Below are 13,424 nucleotides of genomic sequence, written 5' to 3'. Positions count from 1 at the left end.
CCAAGATGTCATCATTTTCGTTTTTTACTCTTATATAAAAATTCTTTTTGGAAAAATGCTCAGTGGTAGTTGCAATGCATCTAGGTGTTTTAGAGACCTTTCAAAGGGACTGCGTTTTTAAGTCTAAGATTCGAGTCTTGATGCTTGGAAATGCTCTAGTCCTCGATTCAAAATGATTACGTTACGATTCAAAAACTCAAAACCTCTTCGTAATTTTTTTTTTTCCATTTTGATACAAACCAAGAAATTATAAATTCTTGTCATATTTACTAAATCCAAAGTTATGATTAAAAAAGAAAAAAAATCTTCTATCCAATCATCGGTCCTAGTGATTTTTCTAACATGGTAGAGTATTAGCAGCAATTAAAGCAAAAAACTAAGACAGTTGACCAGAAACCAATAGGCTATACATAAGCGTCGGTGTACATCACCAAAAGTGAGATTTATTTTGTATACTAATTCTTTGATCAGAAAATATCGTATACCATTTCTGAAACAAATTCCAAATATACACAAAATACAAATCCTATTTCTGGAAAGAAAAAAAAAACCCTAAAAACAAAACAGATACAGAGAGAGAGGAAGAAGAGAAGAGAGAAAGAGAAAGAGAGATAGAGATATCGTCTTCTCTTACAACCTCACAAGAACCAAACCAAACAAAAGGTGACAAATCTTACAATTCTGATCTCAAAATCCGAAAATTCTTCACCATTTCACAAAGATCTATCCGTTTCAATGGCGGATTTGCTTAGAAAAGTGAAATCGATGAAGAAGAAACAGGATCAGAGCAGTCAACAAGCTATGATCCTTGGCAAATACGAAATGGGTAGGCTTCTTGGCCATGGAACCTTCGCTAAAGTTTACCTCGCAAGAAACGCTCAAACTGGAGAAAGCGTAGCGATCAAGGTAATCGACAAAGAGAAAGTTCTCAAATCCGGTTTAATCGCTCACATCAAACGCGAGATCTCGATCTTGCGTCGTGTTCGTCATCCAAACATCGTTCAGCTATTCGAAGTCATGGCGACCAAATCCAAGATCTATTTCGTAATGGAGTACGTCAGAGGAGGTGAATTGTTCAACAAGGTAGCTAAAGGAAGGTTAAAAGAAGACATCGCACGTAAATATTTCCAGCAGTTGATCTCAGCCGTATCGTTTTGTCACTTCCGTGGTGTTTATCATCGAGATTTGAAACCGGAGAATCTTCTTTTAGACGAAAACGGAAACCTAAAAGTCTCTGATTTTGGTCTTAGTGCTGTTTCTGACCAGATTCGTCAAGACGGGCTTTTCCATACGTTTTGTGGTACGCCTGCTTACGTGGCACCGGAGGTTCTTGCTCGGAAAGGCTACGACGGAGCTAAAGTTGATATTTGGTCTTGTGGAGTGATCTTGTTTGTGTTGATGGCAGGGTTTCTCCCTTTCCATGATCGGAATGTTATGGCTATGTATAAGAAGATTTATAGAGGAGACTTTAGGTGTCCGAGATGGTTTCCGGTTGAGATTAACCGGTTATTGATTCGAATGTTGGAGACTAAACCGGATAGACGGTTTACAATGCCGGAGATTATGGAGACTAGTTGGTTCAAGAAAGGTTTTAAGCATATTAAGTTTTATGTTGAAGATGATCATAAGCTTTGTAATGTTGATGATGATGATGATATTGAATCGATTGAATCGGTTTCGGGGAGGTCTTCTACGGTTTCTGAACCGGAAGACTTGGAGTCTTTTGATGGGAGGAGGAGAGGGGTTTCAATGCCTAGACCGGCTAGTTTGAATGCTTTTGATATCATTTCGTTTTCTCCCGGTTTTGATCTTTCCGGTTTGTTTGAAGATGATGGTGAAGGCTCTAGGTTTGTCTCTGGAGCTCCTGTGGCTACGATCATATCGAAGTTGGAGGAAATTGCCAAGATTGTGAGTTTTACGGTAAGAAAGAAGGATTGTAAAGTGAGTCTTGAAGGTTCAAGAGAAGGAAGTACGAAAGGTCCATTGTCAATTGCTGCTGAGATATTTGAATTGACTCCAGCTTTGGTTGTTGTTGAAGTTAAGAAGAAAGGAGGAGACAAAATGGAGTATGATGAGTTTTGTAATAAGGAACTCAAACCGAAATTGCAGAATTTATCTTCGGAAAATGGCGAATCGGTTTCTTGTTCGCGTTCTTTGCCAGATTTTTTACTTTCTGATACTGAGTAGGAAGGTGAAAAATGAAATTTTGTTTTTGATTTAGATTTGTGAATTATATGAGTTAAAAGGAATTGTAATGTTCTTGTTCTTTGAATGGTGTGTGAGAGGGAATTAGAATTTAGACCTAAAGAGAGTGGTGAGAGATCGATGAATCATCATTTATCATTTTATTGATATGTAGAAAGGGAGAGGGAATACACAGATTGAATAAGCAAGTTTGTTATTTTGTGTTTTATCTTGTTACATTTTTTTGGTTGTTGTTGGCTATAATCTGTTTCCGCGTTCCGCATAAGTTTGATCCTAGTCTGTACTATATACTGATATAAATTCAAAAAATGACAGATTAGGAGCTCAAACTGAACATTTAGAGTTTACAAAAAAAAAAAACAAAACCTTGAGACTCTAAACAACTGTGTCGCAAAAGCTGGCCATACAAAGAGGATGCTTTAAAATTCACCAACTCTATCAAAACAGAAAGAGGTTAGTGGCTAATATCTGGCTCCTAGGATAGGTGCCACACCACTAGCTAATGTAAAATTGTGTTGTTCTTTTAAATATGTTAAATTCTAGTGGAGCACCTTTAACAATAAATTTTGTTGTTTTTTCTGTCACTTTCCTCTAATCTTCTTTAAAAATCATTGTGTAAATATTGCCCCAATAAAAAGAAACAACAATCTAAGATATATGAAATGTGATGATGATTACAAATCTCACCTTTTGACATAAAAGAAATTAATAACAATAAAATCAAGAAAATAGTAAGATGAAAAAACACTTTCAAACAATCTGCTCATTGGTAATGCTATTGGTGTAGTTGTTGTTGTTGTTCCCTTGCCATTTCCAAACAATATCTTTCAAAGAAGGCTTAAGCTCACGATCACAAAACTCATTATACTCCATTGTATCACCTCCACTTTTCTTAAACTCAACCATATGAAAACTCTTTGTCACTTCAAATATCTCAACATCAATCGCAAGTTGTCCTTTTCTGCCTTCTTTCTTATCTTCCATCTTCACTCCTACATTGCTCTTCGTCAAATTGAATCTCTCACTACTTGTTGCTATCTCCTCGAATTTTGACACTATTTCTTTTGCTTCTTTCTTTGTTGTAAACTTTGACTCTGATCTCCCTTCTTTCTCAAACAAACCCGAGAGATCAAATCCTTGAGACAACGAAGAGATTAGGTCAAATGCGTTGTAACACATCGGTTGTACCGAGAACGCTGCATGGACATCGCTGATCAGCGAGTCGATCTGATGACTATCAGGAGATTTAGGCGCTTCGATCTTTTTGAAACCCTTTTGAAACCAAGAATTCTCCATGATTTTGTCGATCTTGATTCTTGAATTAGGGTTAGGATCAAGAATCCGAGACAACAACTTCTTTACCTCGGGAGGAAACCAATTCGGACATTTGAATTCCCCTTTTGTGATTTTCCGGTACATTTCCACAAGATTTTGCTCGTGAAACGGAAGAAATCCAGCTAATAACACATACAACACAACACCACAAGACCAAACATCAGCTTTAGCTCCATCATAACCTTTCATGCCGATCACTTCAGGTGCCACGTAAGCAGGTGTTCCACATGTCGTGTGAAGCAAGCCATCTTGTTGCTTCGACTCTCTCAACGCGCTAAGCCCGAAATCGGATATTTTCAAATCGCCATGTTCGTCTAAAAGAAGATTCTCTGGTTTGAGATCACGGTGGTAAACTCCGCGGCTATGGCAATAGTCTATTGCTCCTATCAATTGCTGGAAATATTTTCGAGCAATGTCTTCTTTAAGCTTTCCTTTAGAGACTTTATCGAAAAGCTCACCTCCTTTAACATATTCCATAGCGAAATATATCTTCGTTTTGCTCGCCATGACTTCGTGGAGGAAGACAACGTTTGGGTGACGAACGAGACGCATCACTGAGATTTCTCGTTTGATTTGATCGATTAATCCAACTTTCACAATTTTATGTTTGTCGATGACCTTGATCGCTACGCTTTGTCCTGTTTTCATGTTGCGTGCGTGGTACACCTTTGCGAATGTACCTTGACCTAGAAGACGGCCTAATTCATATTTTCGCATCAAGATGATACCGTTTTTATCCATTGTCTGACGGCTTTTTGGTGAACAAAGGAACTTGATGAAAAGTAATGCAGAGGATGAGCTATTGAATAAATTCGTCTTGGAATGTTTCTTCCATGGCTTAGAAGAGAAAGATTTCAAATTTTGGAAGTGTTCATGAGAGGAGAAGAATACTAAATTCTGAATTGTTTTGTTTTTCGTTTTTCTTGGGTCTAAATCTTGCGTATATTAAAATAGTAATGCTAAAAACAAATACAGAAGGAAAAGATCTTAGATTCTTGTGGTCGTGGTGATGCTTCGAGTAGGCTTTCCTAAATATAGTGGATGCTATTTGTTGATATGGAATATCCCAGATTTTTATTTATTTTTGTATATTATAGATTTTTTTTATTAATAGTATATATGAACTTCAATGGTTGTCCATAAATCTTAAAGATGATCAAGTTGAGAGTTGACGCATAAAAATGTCATGATTTGAAATAAGTGGAGGAGGATTCTCGGAGTTGCAAATACATATTGAATCTTATTTTAAGGTTTAGAGCTTGGGTAAGTTTTAATGATTTAAGGTTTAGAGTTTGATATAAGTTTACAGCTGAATTTTCAAAACTAAAATTCTTTATTGGGTTTTTGTTAAAGAACTAGGACTTTTATTTTAACCAGAGCAGTCTATCACACAGTCATGTAAGTTTTGGTGTTGCTAAAAAGAGGATGCTTATTAGCTACAATTCCGATAAGCTACAATGAAAGAAACTACAATTCAGATTGCTTATCTTCCCGTAAAAGTAAGAATTGTTTTCACAGATAAGACTTTGTTTCTTTCGAAGAGTTTGGTTTCAGTCTGGAGAAGGAGCTATGATTGGTTTTGAATATGAAAAACTCAGAAAAATCTGCAGCAACTGTACTTGTATAAACCATCACGCCAAATATTGTCCCTATCTTGTTCTTCCAATTATTCTTGCAGATGACGATGATGAAGTGGTGATTTCTGTATGGGAGGAAGGACAAAGTTCCAATAACTTCAGTCGTAAAGCAGAGGAACAGCGTTTTAAAAACTCTGATATTTCTTCTTACTTTTCTATCTCTTAACTACCTAGCTAGACCTCCTACTCTTTTGTCCAACAGTATAGAATTTGCTGCAGTGAATCATCTATACAACTTGTCTTTTGCAAATTCTGAGTGTAAACAGGATTCCATAGGATCCAATTCAGAAAAAAAAATTCAAATTAAATCCAGATTTGAGATTGAAGAGAACTCTAAAAAAAAAAGAAAGGCAAACAGATCGATATAGAGCATGAGAGAAATATAGTACCCTCCTCCTTTGTAGAAAAAATATTGGAGTTAAGTTTTACTACTCGGTACCTCTCCCAATCATTTTTTTTGTTTTTGTTTTGGTGAACGCAATGAAAACCTACTATTTTCAATAAGTACTATATGAAATGTGTTTTGTTTCAACAAAAAAATGAATGTTCACATAATGAGGCAAATATTCACACCAAAAAAATTAAGAATAAAATATAAAGATCCAATGCAATCTTGGATAAAAATCTCCTAGCTGACTTGTCGAGACGATGACATGTTGCTGCCACGTAAACACACAAATCTCAGTTCATCTGACTATTTGTCGTCGGTGCGCCCCCATTTCATCACAAGTTGTACATGCATCGAATATATCTTATACAAAACAAAACTTAAGTGAATTAATTCTAGAATTATTGTATCTCTTATTCTCACGTGAATTAATTCTAGAATTAAATTAATTACTCATATATTGTACTAAAAATATATACTAGAAATCATCAAAATGATCTTATACTTAACCTTTTTTCCTTAAAAACTACAATCTTATAACAAAATAATACTAGTTACTATATATAAAAGATTATATTAAAATTATATTTCTGCATTTAAAAAACATCTGTTTATATCTTATACAAAACAAAACTTAAGTACTTATATAAACCAACGTAACGCATTGCACATCGCTATACGTTAAGACTTCAGAAATAAAAACGAGCATATCTATAAGGGTTATATATCCTTAAAATATGTAATGACATATACTTTATAGTATCAAGATTATAACTCCTGTTATTATGCAATTCTTATATTACACGAACGTACCTATAATAGCATGCATCTCTAATATAATAAAGACTACTTCATTTCCTCTCCACTCGCATCATCTTCGGAGTCAACCACACGATCATGACGACGACGATCTCTCATAATTCCCCACTCATGCATTGAAAGATGAAGTTTTTTCCCGGCGAGTAAGAAATCCGCTGCTTGTACCGGCGATAGAATCTCGACGATCTTCGCTAAAGTATCTACCCTCAGCATATCGGCTTCGGCTAATAAAGCGGCCATAGCTTCTTCTTGCTTGTCGAGAGCTTGATCGACAACCATGTTAGGCTCTCCCACGTGCTCCATCTCGTAAGCCACGGTGGCGATGGGAATATCCGCCGCATCTTCTTGTAGACTTGAGATTTTCTTGGTCATCTTCTCTTCTTCATCTATAATTTTTACATGCAATCTTTGCTAGCTGCTCCGCACTAAGATCGCTAAGTGATGCGCCGCCACCACCACCTGTCAATCCAAACCAAATTGAACCAAACTCGAACGAAACCAAACGTATATTAATATAAAACCTCTAAACAAACAAAACTAAATATTTGGTATAATTTAGATCCGAGACAAATTATTTTTAACTTCAAATTGAACCGATTTTATATAAAATCCCTAGTTACAATCTAGTAGTATTCTTGTCTCAAACAATATGAACCTAATACTAAATTCTTCAACTCGGTCCAGAAATCAGATTGAACCAAACCAATCTAAACCGAACCAAAAACTTATTTTTCATTCTCGAAATTCTCAAACTCTCTTTATTTGAAAAACGAAAAATCGGATCAAAACCAAACCAAATTTTGTTAAACCGGACCAAAAAATTAGTTTTTGTTGTTGTTGTATATATATAGTTCTCAAAAACGAAAAAAAAAAACGAAAACGTCCAAACCCTTACCTGAAGAATCGTAGCCGTCGATATTGCGGAGGAACTGAGTCACACGGATCTCAGTTTGTGAGCCACACAAAGCATAAACGAGCCTAAAGAAAGAAGATGGTCGGCAACCACCCATCCAAATTAGAGCGTTCTCTAAAGGAGTGTTCCACGACGGTGCATAGTAGTTCGAGCTACACCTGTGGCGGTGAGCAAGATTAGCTCTTTTTCCGGCGTAATCTTTGAAATCTCCGATGATCATTTCCGTTAATTCACGGAGCTTTTTATCATTATCTTTATCGCCGTGAGATTGTCGTTGAGCTAAGAGTTGTTTGAGCTCAGGGATGCGTTGAGATTGCAAACCCATCCATTGGAGAAAACAACTTTCTTGAACTTGTTCGATGTTCTTCGATGAAGATCCCATTTCTTTTTTTCTTTTTTTTTATATTGATGATATTTTGGTTATTTGTTTTATATCTTTTGATGTTTGTGTTTTGTGTTTCTTGGTTCCATTCGTTGGGTTTTATATACAGTCAAATGTTTCGTGGACCATCCTTTGTTCTCTGATTAATGATTATCTGTATATATAATATTGATGGGTAAAAATTATGTCGAATCCGGTTTTAGTTATATAATTAACCGAAAATATGGTCCAAATTACATATAACCAAAATAAACTAAAAATTACGGAAGATTAATATTTTCTACTTCTAATAATGTAGATATATTTAGCTAAGAGCTCAATTCAAATTGAAACACAAGTAAACTACTTAACATTGCGAACCTGAATAATTGACAACACAAAAGTCGAAAATGAACTTGGACAAGTAACGTTTAATTGGACACCTTTTATTAACGGGTATTAGTATTATTGAAAGTTAGAAGATTATACGTGCTCTGCGGGGAATCGAGAAGCAGTAGTGCATGCATGCATTACGTGGAAGACTGGTAGAGAGTGCAACTTGTCGTTCCAAAATTAGTTAATTTGCCATTAATTTTGTGCATATATATATATATATATATATATATATATTCCTGTTCTTCATTATCGGGAATAAGAAAAGTGAAAAACCTTCCATCTAAGTAACGGAAGCCGACACACCAGCTCACTCTATTTTTAGAAAAAAAACATACAAAGCATATAATATAATGCACCCCAAACAAAACAAAAAGAAAAACATGTTTTTTTTTTTCTTTTTTTAAATGAACGTTAAATTATAACCAAACCAGAAAAAACCTTTGTACATTCGATGGGTCCTTATTTTGAAAGAAATTCTCAAGATTTTACATGAATACATATAGATATTATCAATTAGTTAGATAAAAGACACTAAGTTAGGTTCTTCTAATAAGTTGTAAATCAAATACTTACATGAGAAGATTATGATGCAAAATTCAGGAATCAGAAATTCAAAATGATGTCTTATTAAATATATGCTTTTTATTTTTGTATAAATATTCATATATTTCATTGTCAAAAAAAAAATATTAATATATTTCTTTGTGTATTAACTGAAGGAAATATATTCATATGTTTGGGGATTAGAGACTTGAAAAGAGGACGAGTCCTCTCCAAGTTTTGGATTTTCTTCTCATAGAATAACTTATGATTTAACTTTGTCTTTTACTACGGGGGGAAGTTATACTATAAAAAACTCGTTATGATCATTGATCGATGCCCAGGTTCATATATAGAATATATATAGTTGATAGTTCTAATAGTGAATACATAATAAATTTCACACTGCATCAAATGAAAGCGGCAGAAAAAGTTAAAATGTTGGAAAGGTAGATTTTATGTTCGAAATGAAATATGAAATACCTGTTTACTAGGAAACCTTTTTTGTTTTTTTCAAAGAGAGAATGCACCTCAAAATCACGAGTCAAGTCTTGCATGCACAGTTGCTATAAAGAAAATAGAAAAATTTACCTGTTAGAAAATAGGAAATTTTGGACAAGCGGTCCAACACAATTATCTTGGTTATCTGAAAAAAACAAAGATTAATATCGTTACACACCACTTACCAGTTACCAGCGATATAATTGGTTCTATTTATAGCAGTGAATTTAGACACGTATAAGGATAGTTTGACACATGGCAGGCGAGTCTCTTCGTGTAACGTGCTTAATAAAAAAGTACGTCATAGTTGTCGTTTTCCAGATGTTTCTGTATGCTCAGGTTATTGAACTATATGACTATCATATCTTTTATTATTCTATTATTGGGTATTTGCATTATATACGTCAATGTCAAAATAAACATCAATGAGTTTTTAAACCTTTGTCTAACCCGGACACATGTAATGAGGAGACAAACATAAACAGTTCATTCTAGAAAAACATCTAGTGCATCTAGTATTGTTTCTTCTCTCGCCTAAAAGAGTTAGAAATCTCCCACTTAAATGTAATTACGTTCGTTTTAAGATGAAGATTGAAGCATGTACACAAACAATTTTGTCTCAGAAGATGTAAATGTAAAATCTGATTCAAGGTAATATTTTTGATAATTTTTTGTTCTTTCATTGTTATTGACCACAAATTAGTCTCTTAAGTTATTACTAATAAAAGATCATTTGCTATATATAGAAGACAAAATTAAAAAAAAATAGTAAAAAACTCATATACAACAACATTTCACCACAAAAGACGTAAAAGTATACGTAATAGGTATATGTATGATAGTATACAACAATTATACAAGCACATCGTTACATTATCTGGATTTCAAATACACTATCAAAAACCAACCAAGAAGAAAAATTTAATAGAAGGAATTGAGGAAAAAAAAACTTTTTTTTTTTGTAACATTAGACGACGACGTTTACAGTAAACAGAGAGAGAGAGAGAGAGAGAGAGAGAGAAGAGCTTGTGAACCTCTGACATGTGTGACGACTCGAAGAGAGAGGAGGAGGAGAGAGATCGTTCTTCTTCATAGTTTATCTATGTAGCTTCAGAGGATAAGATCTCAAGCTCTGCCCACCAAAGAGGAGAGAGTCTTGGTGTTGCTTGTTCTTGAGAAATCTTTATTACTTCTTTCAATTGTTCAACCACATCTTTCATTTTTGGCCTTTGGCTTTCATCAATTCTTAGACAATGTCTTACCACGTCGCATATAGCTTCAAGTTCTTCTTCTTTAAATGTTGTCAATGTAGGATCAATCATATCTCTCAAGTTATCATTCTCCAGATACTTTGATGCCTGTGAGAAGAAAAAACATAAAAGTGTTACATATATTGGTTCCTATTAGTAATGTGAACTTAAGAAATATTAAGATTTGATTTTGATTTATGAGTCTTTTTTTACCCATTTCGTAATTGATCCTTCTTCATCTGAATCTGAGAGCTTTCCAGAGATAATCTCAAGCATTAATACTCCAAAGCTATACACATTAGTCTCCGGTTCAGATAATAATGGCAATGACGATTGGTCTAAATCACCACTCATCGGTTTTCTCGGTTTACTCCCGGTTTTTCCACTGAAAGGAACCTCTCCGACCTGCAAAAATGAAGTACATTACTTTACCACTGGGTTTGATTAAGCATCAATAACACCATTGAAACAGTTTTCTTGTTAAGCAAGAATGAAAAATCACTTAAAACAGTTTTCTTGTTAAGCAAGAAAGCAAGAACCTTTGCTGCGTAATCATCGGTTAAGTAAATTGCTGATGAGACAAGTTTCGTGTGTGCGATAGGTGGATTAAGCTCGTGCATATATTGCAGACAGTAAGCAGTTCCCATTATAATCCTCATCCTTGCGCCCCAATCAAGATGCTCCATTTCCTTATCTGAACAAGAAGATAAAGATTTGGTTGGCGATAATCATAATAAGCCAAACAAGATCTTCATGTAGAGACAGATTTAGATGTGTATTACCGTGCAAATGTTCGTAAAGAGTTCCATTTGGAGCATATTCGAAAACCATCATCCTATTAAACGGTTCATCTTCTTCGCAATATCCAATTAGATTCACAAAGTTCTTATGGTTGACTCTTGACATTGTATCAATCTGCAAATTTAAGCTCTCAGTCAAGATTCCCAGTAAAAAAAAAAGGTGAGGAAAAACTCTGTTTATCTTAAAATTACCCTTCTGCGGTAAGTCATTTCCATAGCTCTTGTCCATTCTTTAGTTTCCAAAATCGCGGTTGAAGCAACCGCAATCTCAACACCACTTGACAAAGTTCCTTTATAGACAGTGTAACCATCAAATGCTTCAATGATATTACTGAAATCTTCACAAGCTGTTTCTAGTTCAGACCGGTTTAGCTTAGGTACACCTGAAAACATTTCTCACATTTAAGTTAAACCGAAAAAACAGAGCAAATATTGAGTTTGCTTTAACAACTTTCTTTTACCGGTAACAAAAGCTTTTTGCAACTGTCCACTCAAACCAGTCTTCCATGGACCTATACTCTTCACAGCTCTTTTCCGACAGAAGAATATAACAGCTACTATTATCATCATCGCTACGAAAGCAGCAACACCAATGATAACATACAACCAAACGTCCTTAAACCCTTTTGATTTCTCTTCAAAGTTCCTCGGTGGATCAGTAGAGAATGTGTTGTTGGTGGAAGGAGGAGGAGGAGAAGGAGGGATCAACGGAGGTAGTCTCTTCTTTGCATTAGCTAATGCAGGGAAAGACCCACTGCTTCGAGGAAACACTATGGTTACGACCTCAAGAGAAGGACTAGGAGCATCAGGAGCTGGCATTGCCGCTAAATTACTTGTTCCTTCGAGTAACTCACGTCTTTTGAAGGTACTAGTTTCATTCTCTGAATAACCTGAAACAAGAAAAAAAAAATAGATTTAGTTTCATTCTGATGTTTCCATATGCAGAAGTTTCAGTCATCTTTTAGCCTTACTTGGGCGATAGTTCGATACACAGTTGTTCCCATGAGATTGTCTACGCACCCTAAAGAGACATAAACATAGACAATTAGTAACATTTTAGGAACAGAACATACAAAGCAAACCAAAAGGATTGAAGTAAATGCTTACATGTAATGTCTTGAAGTTGCTTTGATCCGCAATATGATAGCCTTTGCCTTGTTTGTTCTTATTAGACTTCTCCTTGAAACACTGTTAAAGTTTTAGTCAACTCAAAGCAAATATTTATATCTCCATATCAACAAGCAATATGACTAGAAAAGTTTGGTTACCAGTATCCAAGTTTTCTATTTACACAGTCGAGGACATCAGGGGAAAGCGAAGACAGCTCTCGATTCTTGTTCAACTGGACTTTATATAGCGACTGAAGTCTCAGGAACTTTATGGTCATATAACCCGCAAATTTGTTACCAGAAAGCAACCTGAAGAATCCACCAAAGAAACAGAACATTTTTGTTTACCAACACAATTGATTTGGTTTTAAATCAAAAACATTACAAGCCTTTATACTTACAAGTTTTCCGGTGTCAGCAATTTGTTTAGCTCGGATGGAACTACTCCTCTTAACTTGTTATCTCTCAAATCCAAGACCTCCAGTTTTGCAAAGGTTGCAAACTCCTTTGGAATTTCACCAGAGAGATTGTTCTTGGATAGTATTCTACAAAATAAAGTAAGGTCTTGAATCTTCAAGAAGCAGGGCAAAAAGATCAGAGGTTAATTAGTAAAATAATCCTTACAGAGATCTTAATTCACTCAATTGACTTAGCTCAGGAGCTAAAGTTCCTCCCAACGAACAACCACTAAGATTCCTACAAAACAGAACCAAAAAACAATGTCAGTAGAAAATTGCAACAAGAATCACAAAGAAGTTCAAATTACAAAACTTACAGCATTTGCACTTTATTGTCGACACAAGTTACACCAAACCAAGAACAGAAATGATCAAGATCAGAAACATTCCAATTCGCAAGAGTTCCATGAGGATCAGAATCAACTCTTGCCCGGAATTTCAACAATACAAACCCTACATTGAAACACAAATGATTCAAAAACATTGATTCAAAAAGAACACAAATGACAAATAAAACTTTGTATATACCTTCAGATTCGAGGGACAAGGAGGGACGAGATTGAAGGGTAATGATCAAGAACATGAAGCAAGAGAATTGGAACCCAATTGGATTCCATCGACAACCCATTTTAGGTGTATACACCAATGCTATACAAAATCGCCAGATTTTTTTTTTCCCCTAAAATGAAAGAATGAAAAAAAAAAAAAAAAA

General features: G+C 35.0%; 3 protein-coding genes, 1 long non-coding RNA gene and 1 pseudogene across 4 annotated transcripts; 2 read left to right on the top strand and 3 right to left on the bottom strand.

Moving 5' to 3' along the window:
- Window positions 418-2,408, top strand: LOC104760324 (CBL-interacting serine/threonine-protein kinase 19). The gene has a single exon (XM_010483225.2). The coding sequence runs from the start codon at window positions 736-738 to the stop codon at window positions 2,185-2,187; it is 1,452 nt and encodes a 483-aa protein (XP_010481527.1). The 5' UTR covers window positions 418-735; the 3' UTR covers window positions 2,188-2,408.
- On the bottom strand, window positions 2,817-4,512 carry LOC104760323 (CBL-interacting serine/threonine-protein kinase 20-like). The gene has a single exon (XM_010483224.2). The coding sequence runs from the start codon at window positions 4,279-4,281 to the stop codon at window positions 2,956-2,958; it is 1,326 nt and encodes a 441-aa protein (XP_010481526.1). The 5' UTR covers window positions 4,282-4,512; the 3' UTR covers window positions 2,817-2,955.
- On the top strand, window positions 4,704-5,500 carry LOC104760322. The gene is made up of 2 exons (XR_762890.2): window positions 4,704-4,803; window positions 4,894-5,500. It is a non-coding gene; the product is annotated as an uncharacterized LOC104760322 (long non-coding RNA).
- On the bottom strand, window positions 5,659-7,875 carry LOC104760321 (annotated as a pseudogene).
- Window positions 9,853-13,418, bottom strand: LOC104760320 (protein MALE DISCOVERER 1-like). Its single transcript, XM_010483223.1, has 13 exons — window positions 13,241-13,418; window positions 13,030-13,165; window positions 12,879-12,950; window positions 12,656-12,799; window positions 12,414-12,563; window positions 12,253-12,333; window positions 12,117-12,166; window positions 11,607-12,035; window positions 11,338-11,528; window positions 11,128-11,260; window positions 10,885-11,039; window positions 10,559-10,750; window positions 9,853-10,453 (listed from the first exon to the last, which is right to left on the bottom strand). The coding sequence occupies exons 1-13, from the start codon at window positions 13,338-13,340 to the stop codon at window positions 10,196-10,198; spliced, it is 2,091 nt and encodes a 696-aa protein (XP_010481525.1). The 5' UTR covers window positions 13,341-13,418; the 3' UTR covers window positions 9,853-10,195.

Source organism: Camelina sativa, chromosome 18, assembly GCF_000633955.1.
Source record: "Camelina sativa cultivar DH55 chromosome 18, Cs, whole genome shotgun sequence".
NCBI lineage: Eukaryota > Viridiplantae > Streptophyta > Magnoliopsida > Brassicales > Brassicaceae > Camelina > Camelina sativa.
Note: the sequence above shows the minus strand (reverse complement) of the source record. Positions and strands in the feature narration are given on the sequence as shown.